Consider the following 25,301-nt stretch of genomic DNA (forward strand, 5'->3'; position numbering starts at 1 on the left):
TTCTCTTGGGCATAAAGTCTAATCAGAGCCTTATTTCTGTATTCCAAAATAGTTATTAAAATCTAAGAATCATAGTTATCTGTCTCTGATAAAGAATTATAGAATAAATGCCTCTCCTTTTTGTAAAGACTAAGCTCTGTGGGTTTCCTGGGTGGCTCAGTAGTAAATAATCCACCTGCCAATGCAGGAGAGACAAATTCAATCCTTGATCGGGGACGATCCCACATGCCGTGGGGCGACTAAACCTGTGCACCCCAGCTACTGAGCTGGTGCTCAAGAAACCAGAAGCCACAGCTACTGAAGCCTGTGCACCCTGGAGCCTGTGCTCCACAACGACAGAAGTCACCGCAGTGAGAAGTCTGTGTACAACTGGAGAGTAGCCGCTACTCGCTGCAACTAAGCCCACTTGGCAACAAAGGCCCAGCACAGCCAAAAATAAACAAACTAAACATTTTTTAAGATGGAGAGTTGTAACAAACAGAGTATAAAATCAGAGGCTGCAAAAAACAGTCCTGGAACTATTTTATCTTCCAAGTGGAACTTTTAAAGTCCTGGGGATGTAACGTACTGCATGGTAACGATAGTTAATAACACTGTACTGCATTTCTGAAAGTTGCTAAAAGAACAGACCTTCAAAGTTCTCATCAGAAGAAAACAAAATGTGTAACTGCGGTGATGGATTTAACTATTGTGGATGGATTAAACTTATTGTGACAATCATTTAATAATATCTATATAACCAGATCATTTTGTTGTACACCTAAAAACTAAAGCAATGATGTAAGTCAATTACATCTCCCTAAGCCTGCGGGGTAGTAGCCTAAAAAAAACAGTTTTGGGGCTACGCGTAAAAGGCTGCCAGGCATACCTGCAGGGTTTTTCTCTTTCCTTGTGTTCCTCATGTCACCTATATCATGATTTTCTCAAAATTTACTCTAGAATAAAAGAGTCCCAGAGAACTTAGTCCCCTATTGTAACTGATGCCAAAAAAAAAAAAAAAAAAAACCCATGGGAGTGGGGTTTATGAATCTAAATCTCTTCGGAAGATCTTGAGAATGGTGACTTTTAAGGTCTTGGTCTGATTTCTGCGGCATTTCACAAGGTTACCAGCATCTCATCTCAGGTCCCATCCAAGACCCACTGGGTCCAGAGCTGCATTTTTAACGAGATGTTCACGAGTGCACATGAAAGCTGGAGAACTGCTGCACCAACAGGTCAAGAGGTCGAATCATCTGAAAAGGTTTCGCCCTGATGCTCCCTGCTTTTCCTTGAAGTAAACAGTAAAATTTCGCATGAAGATTCTAAAAACAAGCACTGACTCACTGTTAACACTGAAGGTCCTGCAGAGACCATGCTTCCCAGCAGGGGGAGCCCTGGAGCAAAAGTCCAGAAACCTCCCTTCATTCTTTTCCTGGTTCAATTAATATCATGAATTAGCTCTTGGGCTTTGAGCAAATAGCTTAAATCTCCCTTCGACCTCGGTTTCCTGGTGTTTAAAACAAAATAGGTAGGGAGGCCTCTAAAACCACCCTCCACTCTAAATGTTATAACCCTGGAAATGTCACCAGTGACATATATAATCCTCACCCTAATATATTTGGAATGCCACCAATCAATAATGCCTCTACAACTGTCTGTTAACATGAGGGGGACACATTTCAATATTATGGAAAACTCTGATGCCAAATATAAATTTGATGAAACATCTATCCTTTGGGAGAAAATTTTGCAATTTTGAAAATAATTTATAATGACTCAAATATTAATATGTTGTCATATTTCATTGCAGGCAAAGATATGATTATCCTTCTGTCTATTACACAAAATGCAGCAATGAGTCTCTTTAAAACTTTTTAATTTATGGGAATATAGCCAATTACCAATGTTGTGACAGTTTCAGGTGAACAGCAAAGGGACTTAGCCATACATACACATGTATCCATTCTCTCCCAGGGGCTTCCCCGGTGGTTCAGTGGTAAAGAACCTGCCTGCCAATGCAAGAGACGTGAGTTCAATCCCTGGGTTGAGAAGATCCCCTGGAGAAGGAAATGCCAACTCACTCCGTATTCTTGCCTAGGAAACGCCATGGACAGAGGAGCCTGGCAGGCTGCAAGTCGATGCGGTCACAAAGAGTCAGACTTAGGGATTAAACAACAACAACAATCTCCCCCCAAACTCTCCTCTCATCCAGGCTACCACATAACATTGAGCAGAGTTCCCCGTGCTGTATACAAGAGTTTCTTGTAGGAGGTCTGTTTAAAATATAGGAGTATGTTCATGTTTATCCCAAACTCCCCAACTATCCCTTCTCCCATCCTTCCCCCTGGCAACCACAAGTTCATTCTCAAAATCTGTGAGTCTCTTTCTGTTTTAATTTAATTTCTGTAAGTAAATTCATGTGTATCAATTCTTTTCAGATTCCACATATAAGGAATGTCATATAGGATTTCTCCTTCTCTGTCTGACTTACTTCACTCAGTATGACATTCTCTAGGTCCATCCAGGTTGGTGCAAATGGCAATAAGCAATGGTTTTTCATTACATTAGCACCAAGGATTATAATTTAGACCCAAGTCCATGAAATTCTAAATGGGCTGATCCTCGACTGTTGAAATAGCAACAGCTTGGCTGCACTTCCTTTTATGAACTCTGTATTTAGTATTTAGTATGCTTCCAATATTTATTATTCTATTTTTAGTATCCATGAAAGTACTTTGTCTCTCAAAGGCCCACAGAGTGGTTTCTGGAAATATAATCTGTGGGAGAAATGATCTATCTTTTATTAGCACATAACTGTATCTCAGACTCTTTCATTTTGGCCATTAAGCATCTATGCTCTGGGCTTCCCCAATAGCTCAGCGGTAAAGAAGCAGCCTACAATGCAGAAGACACAGGAGACACGGGTTCAATCCCTGGATGGGGAAGTCGAGAGCATAAATGCTTTCTCTGGCTCATAGATCTATTATTTGGCTCAGAAGTCTTTAATGAGTGCTGTCAATAAGCTATTTGTTCAGACAAGAGAAGGGACCCCCTCGCCTTGGAAGGACAACCTCTTAGAATAAATTAGTCTTTCTTCTTCTGTCGTGTCACCAACCCCTGGCTCATCGAGTATTTTCCCATCCACTAGTATGCTACTCTGACTCTCCCATACTGTGTTTCATTCCCTACTTAAAGGAGAAATTCCGCTCCAGTGCTGACAGAGCCGTGGGAGACCTAACCCCACCACATACTGAACAGAACTTTTAGAAACAGCTCCACAGCCTGATGACCAGCTGCTGTTTTGATGGAGAAGGATACAGTGAATGCCTGTCGGTGATGCTTTGATGGGCTTTCTCGTCTACACTCTTGCCCTGTTTCTTTCTCAAAACTCTAAAGGGTCTCAGTTCCTTTTAGAACTCTCACGAGGGCCTTTATATTCACTAATGATGGTGGAGAAAAACAGCTCTCAGAGAAGTGAAGGACGAATGAATATGGCATCTATTTCCGCCCCCTGGCACGTTGCTACCTCCTAACCTAAAGAGGAGCTCGCCCCGTGGTTTCAAAGCAAGAGGAGGGTGGCATCAAAGATTCCATTGGTTCAAATTATTCTGACCTATTTCTTTTTAAAATGATACGGAAAGGATCGGCAATACTGCTTAAAATGCGCCTAAGGGGTTCTGACAACATTCTGGGTCACACTGTCTATAATGCTGCCTTGGATCAAAGAATGTGTTCTGATTCAAGAATTTATAAAACAAATACACCACGTCCTTTCCATGGTCCCATATTTACCAAACATAGAAACCCCTAATTTCATATCTAACTGAAAACTTAAGAGAACTGGTTCTCCATCACATATTTGTTCTTTTATTTATTTTGTCCATTAGGTTCATAGATGGTTTTTGAGCACCTCCCATGCAGAAAGCACCTTTCTAGTTGTTACAATGGATACAGAAGGGAGCAGCTGTTGTTCAGTCGCTCAGTCGTGTCCCACTCTTTTCGACCCCAAGGAATGCAGCGCACCAACTTCAATCGTCCACTATCTCCTGGAGTTTTCTCAAATTCATGTCCACTGAGTTGGCGATGCTGTTCAAGCATCGCCTACGAAGGACGCAGACACAACAGCTAATGTCAACTATCTGAGATGCCCCTGGGAAGGGCCCCATGATCCCAGGTCTAAGCTGGATGTTTCTCTGGCTCCCAGAACACACCTGCAAGCCTCCCCCAAAGCATGCATCTCACTGCTCTCACCCATGATTTACTGGCCAGCATGACCCTGAACCTCCTAGCTCCTTCTCAAAGGCCATGTCTTATCTGAGCAAATCTGCATCGCCCAGAGGCTCAGGCAGTACCAAGCGACAGGCGGTGACTCCACCCTTAAAGTGGCTCAGGGAGTAAAGTGAACACAAAGAATAATGGACATTCCCTGGTGGCTCAGCAGTAAAGAATCTGCCTGCAGTGCAGGAGACCTGGGTTCATTCCCTGAGTTGGGAAGATCCCCTGGAGAAGGAAATAGCAACCCACTCCAGTATTCTTGCCTGGGAAATCCCACGGACAGAAGGAGCCTGGGGGGCTACAGTCCATGGGGGTCATAAAGAGTCAGACATGACTGAGTGCCTAAACAACAGCAACAACATGAAACAGAAGCATAAACCAAATGTGTCTCATAAGAAAAATAAAATGTGCGGGACTTGAGAAGAGAGAGTTTGCACTGGGAGAGGAGGAACAGCATCCCAGAAGGAAAAAGATCTTGAGCTGAACCTGAAACATAATTGGGCAGGTGGGAGGGCAGGGGGCAGAGGGCTGGGGCAGGGTGGTGAGACACTGGGCATTACAGGTAGAGGAAAGGGCATGAAAAAACCTTGCAGATGTGAGGGAGGAGTTGGGGAGGGGGAGGCAGGGGCTGTGAGAGGGGCTGAGGCTGCAGCTGGAAGGGGTGCCAGGAACGCAACTCACGGCTGGCGCCTCACTCTGTTCTGGGAGTCAGAACTGAAATAAACAAACCTCAGAGATGGGAATTTACCCGGAGCCCTACCAAAGGCAAAAGTTCTTGAAAAAGGGAAAAACACACAGGGGGGTGTTGACATGAGGCAGACAGACTCCTAGAAGGACAATGTTCCCTACCTAGACCACATGGGCTGTAGAAAAAGGACAGTGGGTATTACCAAGCAATAGACAAAGCACCCGGTTCAGGTCACTGATGCATTTCTAAGCCCAGCTTAACCAAAAGAACTTAGCTATAGGAAGACCAGAGCTTCCCAGGGCTTGAATCTTTGACTTCCAAGAGTAGGGAGGGAAGTCACAGAAAGCCAGGGATCTTCAGAAGCCACCATGCCACGGCTTTGCTCATGCACAAGCCCATACCTCAGGACAGAATTAAGACACTGACTCGTGAAGGAAATGAGAATGGCTTCTGGCCGTGATGACAGCCCAATTCTCTTTCCAAACAAAGTCTGAGTCGCTACTAGAGTAGCTCTAGTTTCCAATCTAAACAGCCTAAGGATGCTGGATTCAGAAGGCAGGAACTAGAGATCTCTAACGAACCTTCTAAGGATGGAGGCCTGACCCCATTTGCCTATCAATATAGACCAGGGTCAATGAACAGGAAAGCTTTGGGATATGGATTGGACCACCTCATTTATCAGCATTTATCTTTTCATTAACTCCATGCGATCTTGAAATAATTAGCAATAAAATCTTTGAATAAAATATAGTGCCTTTATGTTTTAGGGAATCAGCAGGAATAGGAAGATGATAAGCACTGCCCTTGAGACCTCTCTTTTCAGAATGATGGTCCATAATTGACCTTTGCATGAGAAGTGCCTGGCTGCCCAACAAAAGGCATCATAATCTAAATGGTGGGCCTGGAATAAGACTTCTTGTCAACAGCCTCAGGTGAATGCTAGGGGATCCAAAATTTAAAACCAATCCTTTAATTGTATGGGAAAAGGATGTAATTGGGTAGAAAGAGAACCATAATGAATCAGAGAGAAAAAATGGAAAGAATCTTGGGACAGTTAATTTTATGTGACAACTTGGCTGGGCCATATGTCTAGATAATTGATTGAATATTATTCTGAATGGGAGTGAAAGTCGCTCAGTCATGTCTAACTCTTTGCAAGACCATGGACTACACAGTTCATGGAATTCTCCAGACCAGAATACTGGAGTGGGCAGTCTTCCCCTTCTCCAAGGAATCTTCACAACCCAGAAATTGAACCCAGGTCTCCCACACTGCAAGCGGATTCTTCATCTGAGCCACAAGGGAAGCCCAAGAATACTGCAGTGGGTAGCCTATCCCTTCTCCAGCAGATCTTCCTGACCCAGGAAGCTAACCAAGGTCTCCTGCATTACAGGCGGATTCTTTATCAATTGAGCTATCAGGGAAGAAGAGAAATGAAAGGCAAAGGAGAAAAGGAAAGATATACCCATTTGAATCCAGAGTTCCAAAGAATAGCAAGGAAAGATAAGAAAGCCTTCCTCAGTGATCAGTGCAAAGAAATAGAGGAAAACAATGCAGTGGGAAAGACAAGAGATCTTTTCAAGAAAATGAGATACCAAGGGAACATTTCATGCAAAGATGGGCTCAATAAAGGACAGAAAGGGTATGAACCAAACAGAAACAGAAGACATTAAGAAGAGGTGGCAAGAATATACAGAACTGTACAAAACAGATCTTCATGACCCAGATAACCGCAATGGTGTGATCACTCACACTCACCTAGAGCCAGATATCCTGGAATGCAAAGTCAAGCGGGCCTTAGGAAGCATCCCTATGAACAAAGCTAGTGGAGGTGATGGAATTCCAGTTGAGCTATTTCAAATCATAAAAGATGATGCTATGAAAGTGCTGCACTCAATATGCCAGCAAATCTGGAAAACTCAACAGTGGCCACAGGACTGGAAAAGGTCAGTTTTCATACCAATCCCAAAGAAAGGCAATGCCAAAGAATGCTCAAACTACTGCACAATTGCACTCATCTCACACGCTAGCAAAGTAATGCTCAAAACTCTCCAAGCCAGGCTACAACAGTACATGAACTGTGAACATCCATACGTTCAACCTGGATTTAGAAAAGGCAGAGGAACCAGAGATCAAAGTGGCAACATCTGTTGGATCATCGAAAAGGCAAGATAGATCCAGGAAAACATCTACTTCTGCTTTATCAACTATTCCAAAGCTTTCAACTGTATGGATCACAACAAACTCAAAAATTCATCAAGAGATGGGAATACCAGACCACCTGACCTGCCTCTTGAGAAATCTGTATGCAGGTCAAGAAGCAACAATCTTCAGAAGACCAGATTTCCTGGTTCTAAATCAGGAAAAGAGTACGTCAAGGCTGTATATTGTCACCATGCTTATTTAACATATATGCAGAATACATCATGTGAAATTCTGGGATGGATGAAGCACAAGCTGGAATCAAGATGGCTAGGAGAAATATCAATGACCTCATGATACGCAGATGACATCACCATTATGGCAGAAAGTAAAGAAGAACTAAAGAGCCTCTTGATGAAAGTGAAAGAGGAGAGCGAAAAAGTTGACTTAAATCTCAACATTCAGAAAACTAAGATCATGGCATCCAGTCTCATCACTTCATGGCAAATAGATGGGGAAACAATGGAAATGGTAAGAGACTTTATTCTGGGGGGCTCCAAAATCACTGCAGATGGTGACTACAGCCACGAAATTAAAAGATGCTTGATCCATGGAAGAAAAGTTATTACAAACCTAGACAGTATATTAAAAAGTAGAGACATTACTTTGCTGACAAGGTCTGTCTAGTCAAAACTATGGTTTTTACAGTAGTTACATATGGATGTGAGAGTTGGACTATAAAGAAAGCTGAGCACTGAAGAAGTGATGCTTTTGAACTGTGGTGTTGGAGAAGACTCTTGAGAGTCTCTTGGACTGCAAGGAGAGCCAACCAGTCAATTCTAAATGAAATCAGTCCTGAATATTCTTTGGAAGGACAGATGCTGAAGCTGAAACTTTGGTCACCTGATGCAAAGAACTGACTCATTGCAAAGACCTTGATGCTGGGAAAGATTGAAGGCAGGAGGAGAAGGGGACAACAGAGGATGAGATGCTTGAATGGCATCACCAACTAGATGGACATGAGTTTGAGTAAATTTCAGGAGCTGGTGATAGACAGGGAAGCCTGGCGTACTGCTGTCCATGGGGTCACAAACAGTCAGAAACAACTGAGTGACTAAACTGAACTGACTCTTCTGAATGTTCCTGTGACGGTGTTTTTGGATGAAATTCTCATTTAAACCAGTGAATTCAGAGTAATGCAGATTGCCCTCCATAATGAGGGTGGGCCTCATCCAATCAGTTGAGGCCAGAATGGACCAAAATGCTGACCTTCCCCAGCGAAAGGAATTCTGCCTTCAGACTTCACAGGCAACATGAGCTCTTCCTTGTTCACCTGCAGATTGCCTCTGTAAGAATTGCAACTCTTTACTGAATCTTCAGCCCAGCATCCTCCATTAGATTTTTGATTCTCCAAGACTTCATAATGGTGGAGCCACAATGAACACCATGAATTAAAAGATGCTTTCTCCTTGGTAGAAAAGCTATGACAAACCTAGACAGCATATTAAAAATACGAGACACCACTTTACCAACAAAGGTCTGTATACTCAAGCCTATGGTTTTTCTAGTAGTTGTACACCATCGTGAGAGTTGGACCATAAAGAAGGCTAAGCACTGAAGAATTGATTGTTTCAGACTGCAGTGCTGGAGAAGACTCTTGAGAGTCCCTTGGACAGCAAGGAGATCAAACAACTCAATCCTCTAGGAAATCAACACTGAATATTCATTGGAAGGGTTGATACTGAAGCTGAAGCTCTAATACTTTGGCCATCTGATGTGAAAATCCAACTCATTGGAAAAGACCCTGATGTTGGGAAAGATTGAGCACAGGAGGGGAAGGGGGCAACAGAGGATGAGATGGTTGGATGGAATCACCAACTCAATGGACATGAGTCTGAGCAAACTCAGGAGATAATGAAGGACAGGGAAGCCTGGTGTGCTGCAGTTCATGGGGTCTCAAAGAGTCAGACATGACTTAGTGACTGAACAACAACAACAATGAACCTGTTTCTTAAAACAAATTTCTTTAATTGATTGGCTTATATATGTGTGCATTTGTGTGTATATACATGTACATATATAGAATATTAATAAATATTAAAATTACATAAATTTTCCATCTATATACATCCATATATAACACAGACACACATAGAAACATATGTAGATATAGCCTATTGGTTCTATTTCTCTGGAAAACCCTGATTAATAGACATCTCTTACTCTTGGGAGACAGAGTCATGGAACCTATCTGATCAAAAGAAGGCTAAAGGTCCACATCAGAAAAAGCCATGACAGTTACCTTTAAGGTAATTAAAGAATCATCAAATAGGCAGCAGCCAACCTTGCGGACAAAGTTCAAGAAGGAATGCTCAACAGCCAAACATTTTTGCATAAAGAGAAGATCAGAATTAACCCTTGTAACAAAAGCAGTTTTCAAACATAGAGAGCTCCCAGTCTCCAAGTTTGTCCCCCTCTCCCCTTCCCCACCATGTCCACCTGTGTATTCTCAAAGCCTGTGTCTTTTTTCCTACCCAGCAAACAGGTTCATCTGTACCATCTTTCTAGAGTCTACATATATGCATTAATATACGATATTTGCTTCTCTATTTCTGAGTCAGTTCACTCTGTATGACAGACCCTAGGTCCATGCATGTCTCTACAAATGACCCATTGTATTCCTTTCTATGGCTGGGTAATATTCCAGTGTATATATGTGTCATAACTTTGTTATCTACTCATCTGCCAGTGGACACTTAGGTTGCTTCCCTGTCCTGGCTATTGCAAATAGTGCTGCAGTGAATACTGGGATGCATGTGTCTCTCTGAACTGTGGTTTTCTCAGGGTACATGTACTGCCGTGTGTAAAGTGATGGTTAATGGAAACCCCCTGTATAGCACAGGCGGCTCAGCTCCGTGCTCTGTGATGACCTACATGGGTCTACACAGGCGGCATGGGGGTGTCGAGGGAGGTCCAAGAGGGAGGGGATATGTGCACACATATCTGGGTTGAGAAGATCCCCTGGAGAAGGGAATGGCTACCCACTCCAGTGTTCATGCCTAAAGAATTCCATGGACTGAGGAGCCTGGCAGGCTCCATGGGGTGACAAAGAGTTGGATACGATTGAGCAACTAACACAACATAGTTGATTCACTTCATTGCGCAGCAGAAACTAACACAAAACTATGAAGCAACTATACTCCAAGTTTTAAATAGAGCTCCTAAAAAGCCTCCCCAGGTTGGTGGGATATCTAAGAACAGCAAACAAACGCTTTGTCACAAACCACCCATCACTCGAAACTGTGAAATATTCTCCAGCTAAAGCACTTTCGACAAAAGAGAAATGAGTTCCATTATCAAATGAGAATAGTGTGGAAGTAACAGAATTGCTTTTATTTGAATGGATGATCTAACAAAACAATAGAAAAACAATTAGAAACAATAAAATTAAACCACCAAATACAGTTCTTTTTGTTTTGTACGATGGAACAGATTCTTGCATTAGGTGAAAGGTTGGACTATATAATTTCTAATTTTAAGAAACAATAAAAAGAAAGAATCTTGAGAACGAGTCTTTTATTACTAGCAAACTGCTCCTAAATCTCTTCAATAGCCATGACGACAATCATAGAAAACCACAAGACTCAAAGAGACACAGGAAAGATTCTCCACCTTTCCATTCTCACTCCTACCAAGGCTCGTTCAGCTTTTGAGGAACAATAAGGCTGGTTTCCAGACATTTCTCTCCAAGATAACAATGTGGTAGGTCCATGAACAACATGGTAATTCCAGCCTGACCAGTTGCTTACAGTCACCAGGGGGTAATTATCGTATCTCAGATGAGATGACTGGTCACAGTTTCCTTAAATTCACTGAAGGTAAATTCAGGCTTTGACAGAATCAACAACACTTTAGAAGCACCTGGTATGGAACTAGGAGGTGCAGACGGAGGGTAGAGGTATTATCTCTGGACAGGGCACTCAGAGCTCTTCAAAGGGGCTGGAACCCATAAGAAGCTGTGCTGACATTGGCATGGATTCCAAGGCTTTTGAGTCATTTTTTCAAAGGAACAAAGAGCTCTGACATTTGCCAAGTTGCCTGCCAGGTGCTAAATACTCCTACCACCTTTGGAATAAGTCCATTCTAAGCCACCAGGCAGAGACTCTGAGCTAAGCTTTCATGCAGATGAAACCCAAAGGCAGGCCGAATGTCACCAACAGGGATGTTTTAAGATAACCTGGCAAATGGTTTTCAGATGAAAAGTGTGACCCGAGAAGGGTCACATTATAAGAGAAAGCACTCTATGAGTCCCAGATTCCAAACACAGCCCTTGGTTCTTCATTGAAGACGTTTCCCTGCCATCCACATGGCTTTTGAGGGCTAATCAGGCTGCAGAATTGGTCACTGGCAATATTAAGAATGAATTTGGTTAGACTTTCCTGGTGGTCTAGTGGTTACAAATCCGCCTTGCAATGCAGGGGACACGGGTTCCATCTCTGGCCCAGGAACTAAGATTCCACATTCCACAGAGCAACTAAGCCCGCATACCACAGCTAGAGAGTTCATGCAACTCAGTAAAAGTTCCTGAGGGCCTCAACTGACTCCCACCATGCCACAAAAATAAAATAAATAACACTTTTTAAAAAAGCCTTCTCTTTTTGACGTCCTTTCTCAAGCTTTTATCAAGCATAGTAGAAAAGTTTTTGTATACAATATATATAAAATAGGTAAAATATATATTTTAGAAAACTTATGCATTTTTTCCTAACTAAAAAATTTATGACATTTTGATTTCACTAGTTTGACTTGGTATGAATAAAATGCTAGATTTCCCATTTAAAAATAGATATGCAATGAGCAACAAAGGTTTACTGTACAGCACAGAGAACTACAGTCAATATCTTGTGATAACCTATACTGGAAAATAATCTCAAAAATAATATATGCGTGTGAAAGTGAAGTGAAAGTGAAAGTCACTCAGTTGTGTCCAACTCTTTGTGACCCCATGACAGTCCGTGGAATTCTCCAGGCCAGAATACTGGAGTGGGTAGCCTTTCCCTTCTCCAGGGGATCTTCCCAACCCAGGGATCGGACCCAGGCCTCCCGCATTGCATATGACTGAATCACCTTGCTTGCATACCTGAAACACTGTAAGTCAACTAGACTTCAGTAAATATATATTAAAAAGAAGAGTGAATTTGGGGAAGACCCTTGTGCCTCCTCTTTGCAGCCTTACTGGGAAGATCTGGTGATTTTCCACCTCGAGAGGCTGGCCTTCCTCAGCCTCTCCCCTTCATCTCTTCCAGAACTTCCGTATCAAACAAGCACCCCACTGCTTCCATCACTTCTCACACTTCTGTATTAACTTGGATGGTCACAGAAGAGCACTCAATAGTCTTTATTTGCTTATTAATAGAATAAGTGGATAAATAAAGCTTCCCTTCAGAGGTAAAGTCTCTGCCTGCAATGCAGGAAACCCAGGTTTGATCCCTGGGACAGGAAGATCCCCTGGAGAAGGAAATGACAACGCACTCCAGTACCCTTGCCTGGAAAATTCCGTGGGCTACAGTCCATGGGGTCGCAAAGAATCGGACACGACTGAGCGACTTCACTTTCACTTTCAGGATAGAGAAGAAGCAAGTCCAAGCTGGCCAAGAGAGAAGAAAATGGGAACTACAGGGCAGGCTCAGCTTGAGAAAGAACTCTCAGGCTTCCCCATGTGATGTCAGATGCTAAAGAGAAGGAAAGGCAAAGCTCAAGTCTTATTTGTTTTTTAAGGTTTTTTTGATGTGGACCATTTTTTTAAAGTCTTTATTGAATTTTCTACAATAGTGCTTCTGTTTGATGTTTCACTCTTTTGGCCAAGAGGCGTGTGGTATCTTAGCTTCCTCACCAGGGATTGAACCCATATCCCCTGCCTTGGAAGATGAAGTCCCAACCACTGGACCACCAGGGAACCCCAGGACTCACGTCTTCCAGAGCTCATGACGCTGGTCCACAAAGGCCAGAGTGAATCTGCCTTCTCTCCCTGCCTCCTCCCCATTCCTTTCCTTACTTTTCCCTCACTTCTGTAACTGTTGTCACCACTGGGGACATGCAAAGTCTCAGGAGGGAATTAGGTCACAACAGGGAGATAGATAACTGTCTTAGCTTTTCTTTATTCTGCTTCTCTTGATTCTGTGACCAGATATGATAATTACTTCTCACAAAATCTCTACTTGATACTGAAGTAAGGGGGTCCAGCACTGCACAATTTCCCAGTATTTACCTTGAAAATTATATGGAAATTTATATATCTGTAAGTTGCATACAAATAATTGAAACCAGAAATTTGGCGATATTTTCAGCAAATGCACTTGCTCTCTCCCCTTTCATTCTTTATACACACACACACACAAACACACAACATATATGTGTGTGTATATATATATATGGGCTTCTCTTGGACTACAAGGAGATCAATCCCATCAATCCTAAAGAAAATCAGTCCTGAATATTCACTGGAAGGACCAGTGCTGAAGCTGAAACTCCAATACTTTGGCCACCTGATGCGAAGAATTGACTCATTGGAAAAGACCCTGATGCTGGGAAAGATTGAAGGCAGGAGAGGAAGGGGACAACAGAGGATGACATGGTTGGATGGCATCACCAACTCAACAGACATGGGTTTGAGCAAGCTCTGGGAGCTGGTGATGGACAGGGAAGCCTGGCGTGCTGCAGTCCATGGGGCTGCAAAGAGTTGGACACGACTGAGCAACTGAACTGAAGTGATGGGCTTCCCTGGTAGCTCAGAGCGTAAAGCATCTACCTGCTATGCAGGAGACCAGGATTCAGTCCTTGGGTTGGAAAAGGAAATGGCAATCCACTCCAGTATTCTTGCCTGGAAAATTCCATGGACAGAGGAGCCTAGGGGGCTGCAGTCCATGTATATATACATGTGTGTGTGCTTATATGTAAATATACCCTAATGTAAACACACATTTTCAAAGCTCCCAGGTGCCCCCCTCACCTCTGACGGCTTCGTGGAGCACCTTCCTCTTCCGGAGCACTCCAGGCCGTTTGCACGGCTCTCGCCCGGCACGCAGGTGCTGGTCTTCACCACCAGAGTCAACCGCAATGCCACGATGGATTTAGTAACAGAATCATTCACAAAACCTAAAAGAAAACGGGATAATAGGAAGTGTAAAGCTTGACCAACATTCCTTTGACAAGACTATGGATATAGACTACATAAGAATCAATTCCGGCAAACAAATCAAAATGCAGTAAGTCAGGCCAAGGAACAAAGCATGTGGCGAGTGGTCATTCAGACCTCGGGCCATTAAGGTAGGACATTCTTCCCAAGAATCACAAAGAACGGGTGATACCAAGGACCCCAGGCACTCCGACATCACCTGAAATCCTTTTCCTGCCCTCGAGGGGACACTCTGTCTGAATTCCAGCCCTGCTTTTGAAGCTGTCTTTTCCCTGGGAGCCACTATCTTGCAACTCCCAGTTCTCCATTCTCTTGGGTACTTTGAGTAGTCGCAAGCACTAAATCTCCCCTGCTATGGGCTTGTCCAAGCAGCTCAGTGCCCTCACAGTGGCATGCAACAGGAGACACATTTTACATTGAGTTTATTACTAAATTCTACTTGATCACCAATCTGACTGCATGGTATCAATTTCAACCACTTCAGTATTCTTGCCTTGAGAACCCCATGAACAGTATGAAAAGGCAAAAAGATATGGCATTGAAAGATGAACTCCTCAGGTCGGTAGGTGCCCAATATACTACTGGAGAAGAGTGGAGAAATAACTCCAGAAAGAATGAAGAGCAGAGCCAAAGCGAAAACAACGTCCAGTTGTGGATGTGACTGGTGATGGAAGTAAAGTCTGATGCTGTAAAGAGCAATATTGCATAGGAACCTGGAATGTTAGATGCATGAATCAAGGTAAATTGGAAGTGGTCCAACAGGAGATGGCAAGAATGAAAATCAACATTTTAGGAATTCACAAACTAAAATGGACTCAAATGGGCAAATTTTAATTAAGATGACTATTATATCTACTACTGTGGGCAAGAATCCTTTAGAAGAAATGGAGTAGCCCTCATATTCAACTAAAGAGTCCAAAATACAGTACTTGGATGCAATCTCAAAAACGACAGAATGATCTCTGTTCATTTCCAAGGCAAACCATTCAGTATCACAGTTATCCAAGCCTATGCCCCAACCACTAACGCCAAAGAAGCTGAAGTTGAACAGTTCCATAAAGATCTACAAGAACTTCTAGAACTAACACCCAAAAAATATGTTATTTTCATCATAGCGAATGCAAAAGTAGGAAGTTAAGAGATATCTGGAGTAATAGGCAAGTTTGGCCTTGGAGTACAGAATGAAGCGGGGCAAAGGCTAATAGAGTTTTGCCAAGAGAACGCACTGGTCATAGCAAACACCCTCTGTCAACAACACAAGAAACGACTCTATACATGGACATCACCAGATGGTCAATACCGAAATCAGATTGATTATATTCTTTGCAGCCGAAGATGGAGAAGCTCTATACAGTCAGCAAAAGCAAGACCAGGAGCTGACTGTGGCTCAGATCATGAACTCCTTATTGCAAAATGTGGTTTTAACCATCTAATAAACCAGGACCAATCATAGCTGAATGTTGATTGCAAAAGCAATAATATGTCATAATTATCACTGAATGACAATCTTTATGTCAAGTACAGCTATCTGTACATAGTAGATAGAAATAAATGTCAAATAAATAATAGCCTCAAACTGGAATAAGGAAATAATACTGTGAGGACTATGCATCCACAAGATCATTATTTTGCAAGGACTGATGCTGAAGCTGAAGCTTCAATACACTGGCCACCTGATGTGAAGAGCTGACTCGTTGGAAGAGACACTGATGCTGGGAAAGATTGAGAAAACAGGAGGAGAGGGGGCAGACAGAAGATGAGATGGTTGGATGGCACCATGGACTCACTGGACACGAGTCTGAACAAATCCCAGGAGATAGTGAAGGACATGGATCCTGGCATGCTGCTGTTTATGGGGTCACATAAACAGACTTAGAGACTGAAGAACAACAACAACAAAGACAGTGTACCCTTTTCTAGTAAGAATATTCATTTGTTTAGGAATAATTTTTAATTTCAAAATGAACAACTTATAATTAACACCATCATCACCCAGAAGAAAGATTCCTGCATTACCCAGAAAAGATGCTTAAGACGGGGAGTAGAAATGATTCTAGACAGCCATGTCTCTCTAAATCCCCAATTTTCTCATGTAAGTAAAGACAGCAACCCCTGAAGAGGGTAACCATAGAATTTATCATCAAAACTGGGCTCTTTTAACATCAAAAAAGGATGCTTTTTATGGTGACAGTTGGACATACGCAGACAGTGAGGCTGTCTGACAGGCTCACCCCCTGCTTCTTGAACCCTGAAAAGCATCTAGGAACAACAAATCTGCAAAAGGCAAAGCACTATGGTAGTGCAAGGGTGTTTTCAACAGGCAGAAGATGGGTTCAAAACAGCAGCAGAAAATTTAACTCCATTCACAAGCATCAAGGTTATCTTGGGAAATTGACCCAAGTTGCTGTAGAGACCCACCTCAACTTCAAGTCTGTAATTAGGAGCCAGTAAAGATGGACACGGCAAGTCGGGAGGAGTGCTTTTTACATCCACAGAGAACTATTTGCTCTCTTCCTAAGATTTCCTATTGAAAACTTTACGGTAAATCGGCTTTGGAACAGAAGGCAAAGGACAGTTTAGGCAAACACACCAGAGTTTCTACTCCTTGGCCGTGGCCCTGCACCCTGCAGACACCTCACACCTCCTCCTCACGTGCCTTCACACGCCCTGATTACCCCAACTCTGCAAGCGTTCCCACAGCACCCTTACCTGGAATACGCCTCCTCCTCCTGTCATCATAGCTCGGATTCCACCCTATCCCACCTTTACCACTAGTACCACCTGGGCTTCCTGGATGGCACCGATGGTAAAGAACCCCCCTGCCAGTGCAGGAGAAGTAAGAGACTCGGGTTCGATCCCTGGGTCGGGAAGATCCCCTGGAGGAGGGCATGGCAACCCACTCCAGTGTTCTCGCCTAGAGAATCCCATGGACAGAGGAGCCTGGCGGGCTACAATCTATGGGGTCACAAAGAGTCAGACACAGCTGAGAGACTAACACACACATTCACGAGCAATACCCCCATCCTTTCCCAGCTGCACAATGTCAATCCGCACTGTTACATGAAGGTCTCTGATTATTTTATGTCGTGAATGATTATCTATCAAGCTGCCCTTACTGAAACTTCCTTGAGGGCAAGGGACAAGTCTCAGGGAGGTGGCAAATAGTAATTCAGGATATAGATGCATATAGGACCAGCACAGCACAGACAAATCCCAAAGAGGATTTTCCAGAATGTGTTGTCAATCTGAGTGCACTTGGAAGAACAGCTATTATTAAAATACACAAATTACAGCTTACTAAAAAAAAAAAAAACAACTTTGATAGACAAATAGAATCTGGAACAACATAGGGGAGCTACCAGAATTCTTATTCTAAAAGACATTTTACCCATAAAATAATGGAGGTAAAAATCAGATAGTAATTAAAAACCTATTTGTCCATCTCTCTGCTTTGTTCTCTAGTTTCACATCAAATTACCTGAAAAATCTACATCATCTGTCCCCTTCATAAGCATTTAGATCACAGAATGTTCTCTAATTGTCCAGAAGATGCATCTCTTCAATGGTTATTTTAAAAATTCTCTTCAACTCCTTGCTAAGCCAGTAGAAATTTACATGAGTGAGCAGTTTAAATGAATGCACAATATGGCTTTCTAAATAGTTTGTTTTCATTTTCTCAGCAAACATTTCTTCACTCACTTCTACAAACCAGGCATCGTCCAGGATTTTAAGGCTACAGGGAGGGGTCACCCTTGGTTTGTGCTACTCCAAACTTTCAGTCAAGAGCAGTGGTCCTTCACTAGTTTTTGCTTTGTTTTGTTTTTGGAGTATAACTGTTTTACAGTGTTGTGTTAAGTTTCTGTTGCACAATGGAGTGAATCAGCTATAGGTATATGTGTGCTCCCTTCCTCCTGAGCCTCCCTCTCCCCTCCCCCCATCCCATCCGTCTAGGTCGTCACAGAGCACCGAGCTGAGCTCCCTGTGCTTACGGAAGGTTTCCTCTATTCCCCTCTTTAACACATGGTAATGTATACATGTCAATCCTAATCTCCCAGTTCATCCCTCCTTGCCCTTCCTCCCCCATGTCCACATATCCGTTCCCTATGTTCCCTATGTTGTGTCTCTATTTCTGCCTGCAAATAGGTTCATCTGTTCCATTTTTCTAGATTCCACATATATGAGTTAATAATATTTGTTTTTCTCTGACTTACTTCACTCTGTAAAGTGAAGTACTTTACAACTTCTTTAACCATTCAGCCATCAGTGGGTATTTAGGTTGCTTCCATGTCCTGGCTACTGTGAATAGTGCTTCAGTGAACATTGGGGTACGTGTGTCTGTTTGAATTATGATCCTTAACTAGTTTGAAACCAGATGCTTCACAATTTTGCAGGGGATTTTTCCAAGTACCTATTTCCAGGCTCCAACACAAATGACTCAGTAGCAATAGTCTGGGCTAGGCCCCTGTAGGCATGTGTTATAAAAAGACTTCCTAAGTAATCTGGACATGTGCTTCCAGTTAAGAACCACTGGTCCAATAGAAAAACTAATCTAAATCACATAAGTAGTGTTCTTGCGAAGGTAACAATCACCTTGAATTAGAGACACACATGTGAGCCTCTTGAAAGCACATTTTACACATCTATTTTTGAAAGTCTACACAACTCTGTGATATTTAGGCCATATTCCCTGACTCATCATAGTCTCTGAACTTCCGGGAGACAACTTTGATACAAGTTTCTCTATTAGCTTTATTTGCTTAATAAGCCTGAGTATTTTGACCTTCAAATCCCTCAGTAAACTATTAAAGAAATCAGTCTTTACAACAGAGTGTCACACACTCCTCCCTCATTTCTGACCATGTCACCTAATCCCCGAAAGTGAGTCCACAGCATAACAAGCATGTTATTTTCAGCAGTCACTCATCACACGGGGGAAATCGGTGCCCAGCGGCTCCTTCGAGGTCTGTTATTTCAGTAAGTTGCTTGCATCTCCCTTTGGCCACGTCTAAGGGGGAAATGCTTGGAGCTCCTCCTACTGAAAAGAGTGCATGCATGCATGCCCTGTGTGCTGAGTCTCTTCAGTCACCTCCGACTCTTTGCGACCCTGTGGACTGTAGCCCGCCAGGTTCCTCTGTCCATGGAATTTTCCAGGCAAGAATGCTGGAGTGGGTTGTCACTTACTTCTCCAGGGGATCTTCCCCACCCAGAGGTCGAACCCGCACCTCCTGCATCTTCTGCACTGCAGGCGGATTCTTTACTGCTGAGCCACCGGGGAAGCCCACTGAAGAGTAATCCCATCCAGTTTAAGTTTCCTCAAAGCGCAGCTGGGTTAAAGCAAAGTAGCCCTCAGGAGAGCCCACATGCCAGGAGCAGGAAGTGTGCTCTGTGATCTTTTCAAAAACTGGAGACCTGGTGCCATATGGGGGGCTATGAAGTTGCTCAGGCAAAAGCCTGGCTCACATTAAAAGCAGGAATCTGAATAAATCAGAATTCACTTTTTGAGAAAAGAAGTTCTTCGGGGCTTTATGGGTGATCACTGGAGAGCTGCTGAAAAGACGATGTGACTTCTTTGACTCACCCGTCAAACAATGGCACTTCTAACACGCTTGTAAAAAATGTCAAGCAAATGGTCATGAATTTTCTTTCTTCCTTAATCATGTGAAATCAATATATGTAACATAATTCCTGAAACAGGCCTGGATAGAAAGACTTGTCCTTATATACAGAATTCCAAGATCTGTAGACCAACCAATCAACTAAAGACAAAAACTGGCAAAGTCAGAGTAAGGGTGACTCCCCGGTTCTGTCTGCAGAGCTGCTTGAGAATGAGCTTGTGTCAACACCTGTGCCTTCTATGGTCTTTTCAAAAACTGGAGAACTGATGACACATGGGAGGCTATGAAGTTGCTCAGGTAAAAGTCTGGCTTAAACTAAAAGCAAGAAAGAAGGCTAGAAAGAGTATAAATACAAAAGGGAAAGAAAAAAGAAAAGAGGAGGGAAAAGAAGAGATGGGGGGCGGAAGAAGGAAGACTGAAAAAGCAAAGCAAAGCAGAAGATAGAAACTTCATGAGACACAGGAAAAGGGGACACTCAAGACAAGGAAAGCAGAAGTGGAGAAAAGGAAGTGAAGGCTTTCTGGCAAAAGTTTCAGGGGTTCTCCCACCTTTTGTCAAGGAAGAATATCTCATCATCTTCTCACGCTTGCGGCCTTAGATTCCTTCATTCCGACCACAAGGCATGTAAAATTAGAGTTCTCTGAAAATGTTCATGGGTAAACACGTGTTTGAATCATAACTGTGTTCAATCCAAGTCCATGATTCTGATTATGAGGCCAAAGTGCTGAGTCCCTCTAAGAGGAGAAATTGTGCATCCTGTGTGCATAACCCAACTGTGAGGTGGGGAGGGGTGAAAGGCCGAACAGGACAGAGCAGAGTTAAAATCACTCAGCATGTGATGTCTGAGCGCCAGACAGGAGGCAGCATTTAGGCTGAGCCCTGAAGGCTGAGGAAAAGCCAGTGAAGCAAGCTGAGGACATCATCAGATGGATGAGGAGGTCAGTGTGCCAAGGGCTAGTGCCCAGATGAGGATACAGAGCAGGAGGGGCTAGATAAGAGGGGATCTCGTGGGCCTTAGTCTGATGAGCACCCACTAAATAGTGTGGAAAACACGAGCTTTATGCTTTTTCTTTTTTTCAATAAATTTATTTTTAATTGGATGATAATGGCTTTACAATATTGTGTTGGTTTCTGCCATACATCAACATGAATTGGCCATAGGTACACCAATGTCCCTTACCTCTTCAATCTCCCTGCCACCTCTCGCCCCATCCCACCCCTCTAGGTTGTCATAGAGCACCAGGTTTGAGCTCCCTGCATCACACAGCAAATCCCACTGGCTCTATATTTAAGGAAAGATCTATTTAAGGAATGACTGAGGGCAGAGGGAGAAGAGGACCTCAAGGGTGAGACAGTTGGATGGCATTACCAGTGCAATGCACATGAACTTGGGCAAACTTCAAGAGACGTCAAGGGACAGGGAGGCCTGGCATGCTGCAGTCCATGGGGTCGAAAGAGCCGGACACGACTGGGCGACTGGACAACAACATCTGTTTTACATATGGTAATATATATGTTTCAACACTACCCACTCAATTTGTCTCTCCCTCTCCCTCCCCCACGGGGTTTACAAGTCTGTTCTTTTTCAAAGATCGCATTTTGGAGGAAGAACCAAGGCTTTTGTCTGGACTAGATGAGGGAAAAGAAGAAATCATACATAGTACAGCAACCTCATGTGCAGTGGTGCTGGCCAGTGATGAGAATTTCCACTGTGTACAGATTAAGTCTGAGATTCCCCCATCCATCCCCATCCCACCAAAAGGAGCATCCAAGGTGGTGGTCCAACATAGGACATGAGTAGTTAGAATCGTCAGGGCTGAAGATTTACAATCGGCTCTCATCTGAATGAGGGGGATTCTAAACCACTGGGGAAAAGTGAACTTCTGGAGAAAAGAGAGAGACCAGGGCCCAGAACCAAGTTTTACAGACCAATATTCACAATATAAACTTGGTGTTACGTTTATGGGCGTCCCCGGTGGCTCAGATGGTAAAGAATCTGCTTGCAAAACAAGAGACCCGGGTTCAGTCCCTGGGTCAGGAAAGATCCCGTGGAGAAGGGAATGGTTATAAATAGCTATCAGACCAGACCAAAATCATATTAGAAAACTGTATTGAAATAAATAACTACATGACTTTTCCAGAGTGTTATCGATACGAAAAGATCCCTGCATCATGCAAGAGATAAAGGAGGACACTGGGTCCATGACAGAGAAAACTATCTCAGGAGTTGTTGTTTAGTCATATGTCATGTCCAACTCTTTTGCGACCCACGGACTGTAGCCCACCAGGCTCCTCCGTCCATGAGATTCTCCAGGCAAGAATACTGGAGTGGGTTGCCATTTCCTTCTCCAGGAGAGCTTCCCCACCCAGGGATCAAATCTGTGTCTCCTGTTTGCAGGCAGATTCTTTACCACTGAGAGTGATTTCCCTAAGGAGTTTTAAAAACAACGATGAAGGAAAACTCTCCTTCATTACCTTGGGGTCTGTGAACACTCCCCAGCAACTAGTTACAATGACAGATAAAAACTGGGTTTCCTTCTCCCCACGCCCCCAACTCTTGCACAGACATACACAAACACTCCGTCCTACCCATGGCCCCACACTGTGCTCATTAATACAGTAATAAAATGTCCTGCCATCATTATGGTCCTTTCAAAACAGTGACTTTGCCAAACTCACTCCCCTGGTGCCAATGAGAAGTTGAGAACAACCGAAAGGGGGGCCCTGTCATTACTTCTGGAATGGAATGGGCCCTCATCAGTTAGCACGCACGAGAGGGCTGGCTCCAGGCCATTAGCTGTTTATTTTACCACTCGTCTTCTTCAATATTAACACCAAAGAGTCTCAAATGGACTTTGTAGTAAATACCTCATTGGGATTAAGAGCAAATGAGATTTGCATTTTCACTTCAGTGGTTTGGCTATAAAGACCGTTTTCTTTCCTGTTAAGGGGAATGCACACATGCAAAATAAAAACTCTAACCATAAGTACGTGAGCAGTAGGTGTTGGAAACAGATGGCTGAGTTTTCCTATTAAGACTTGGCGAATCACTAGGCACAAAACTATAGCCTATAAAAACTATTCACAGTCCTGGAAGTCCCATGGCTGGCACCAGATAGGCATGAAAGGTTTAAAACATCACAGCTTTCAGCTTCAGCTGGAGACCCAGGGCTTCTACAGTAACTTGGGCCTTGGGAAGGCAAACACCTCCAATTCCCACAATTTGATCCACAGAAGCAGGAATGAGATGGCGTCTCTGCGCCAGCTCTTTAACAAGGTGGGCTGGAGGCTAATGCAAAGCTTAATAAGCTGGTCAGGATCCCTGTGAATTTGTGTCTCAATACCTGGGGTTGAGAGGAAAAACCTGAGAAATAAATCACCTTTTGACAGTATCTGGCCAGAGACAAGAAGAGAGCTTGATGCAGGGTACAAACTTGAACCAAGACCAGGTCCAGGGTGGCATGATGCTACAATAAGACTTACGAATATACTTCCTGCTATAGGAACACAGCTCTCCTTCCGTGGCATGTATGCAGAATGCAGTCAGACCATGAGCTAAGCAGGGAAAGTGAAGGAGTACTGAAGAGCTGTCACTACCTTCCAAGTACAAACGCAGTGATGTCTCATTCGCTGGAGAACCTACCTGGCCAGTCTGACCATCCTGACTTTATTCTTTTTATCTTTTCTAAACAAGGCTTTCTTTGGATTTCCTTGTGAAAGTTTATGTTCTGTTGTTGTTCATTTCCTTGTCTGCTTGCTTTTAAGCTCTGTTGCTTGCAGCAGTAAATTGCTTTTTGAAAAAATCACCTGTTCAGAATATCCCATTTTCTGGGGGTTCCTGAGTCAGGTATGGCCAAAAATGCTTTCTGAATTAGAGACAAACACAACAGCCCATAATAGCAGCAATCCAAGTACTGTCAGCACTGTCACTGATCTAAGTCATCAGGTGGACTCCACCTAGCCAGAAGACGAGGAAAAATATATATTAAGCATATCATTTGCTCCAAAGGGAAAAAAGCCATTAGAAAGACAATGGGAACATATTATAGGAAAAAAATACAATTCGCTTGCTACTCCCTGCATAGAGATTGGTTTATTCTCCACAAATCTTACCATCACACACTGAAGTGAAAGTGTTAGCTGCTCAGTTGTGTCTGACTTCATGGACTGTAGCCTGCCAGACTTCTCTGTCCATGGAATTCTCCAGGCCAGAATACTAGAGTGGGTAGCCATTCCCTTCTCCGAGGAACTTCCTGACCCAGGGATCGAACCCAGGTCTCCTGCATTACAGGCAGATCCTTTACCATCTGAGCCACCAGGGAAGCTCCGCTGTCACAACGGAGCAACCCTTAACAAGCACCTCCTGACTTGGCCAATACGTCAGCAGCACCATCTCCCTATTCACCCTGCAGGGAAACCTGAACATACAATATGGACATACAGGCTGAAAAAATGAACAAAAAGGTTTAGATTAAGAGTTCTCAGGTTGACATTCTACACTTTCTCAAAAGAAGTATCTGCGCCACAGTAAAGGGTTAGTAGCTCAGAGTGCTATAATTTTGTTCAGTTTTTTCAAGGTATTCACCCTACCACACTCCTTTCTCCACTAATATTAGACTGAATCATTGGTCCTGAGTAAGACTTGAGTGTCTGAATCATGGGAGGTTACCCATTGGCAACCATTCTCCCCATGTTCAATAATGAAGTTGGGAACTGTTGCTGGGAACAACAGAGCCACCCAGCCTCTCCTCAGTGACATGGGGACAGGCTGTGTGGCCCTTCTGCGTGTTGCATTTATGAAGATTAAGCAAGTGCTCCCTTTGTCCTTCCCCGCTTCCCAGTGGCTGATACACTGAAGCAATGGTGGCAGCCAGGGCAGCCGGTTTAAATCCAGAGCTGGGATCTGTGTGCTGAGGCTCCAGGACTGCCTGCCACCCTGGACCAGACACCGCTAGATTGCAACAGGACCCCTAGAAATGGAGCAGGACCCTATGGTCCTCCCCTCTGCCCATCACGTCCTCTGTCTGCATTCTGTCTGTAGAAAACTTTTAGCTAAAGACTAAGTTTGATCAGAGAAGTGAGACAATGCAGAAGCAACGGAAACTAGTCAAGCAAACAAACAAAAATAACAATATATTGTTTGCTCATTAAACAAAATCAAGGACCTTTAGCGCCTCTAAATGGGAACCCACTCCAGTATTCTTGCCTGGAGAATCCCAGGGACAGAGGAGCCTGGTGGGCCGCCGTCCATGGGGTCGCACAGAGTCAGACACGACAGAAGCAACACCACAGCAGCAAGGGCTACAGATAATATTCAGAGCCATACCCTGCAAGCTGTCTTACAGATACTGAACCCCCCCCAAAGTGGGAAAAATTAACTACTTGGTGATCAGAAAGCAGCCAGGAG

General features: G+C 43.5%; 1 protein-coding gene across 1 annotated transcript in view; it reads right to left on the reverse strand.

The window, feature by feature from the left end:
* The window catches only part of DNER (delta/notch like EGF repeat containing), a 378,787-nt gene that overhangs the window by 176,985 nt on the left and 176,501 nt on the right, over nt 1–25,301 (reverse strand). The window contains exon 5 of the mRNA XM_027964863.2: nt 14,094–14,239. Within this exon, the coding sequence (XP_027820664.2) occupies nt 14,094–14,239 (146 nt within the window). The remainder of the gene's footprint in view (nt 1–14,093; nt 14,240–25,301) is intronic.

Source organism: Ovis aries, chromosome 2, assembly GCF_016772045.2.
Source record: "Ovis aries strain OAR_USU_Benz2616 breed Rambouillet chromosome 2, ARS-UI_Ramb_v3.0, whole genome shotgun sequence".
NCBI classification, from domain to species: domain Eukaryota; kingdom Metazoa; phylum Chordata; class Mammalia; order Artiodactyla; family Bovidae; genus Ovis; species Ovis aries.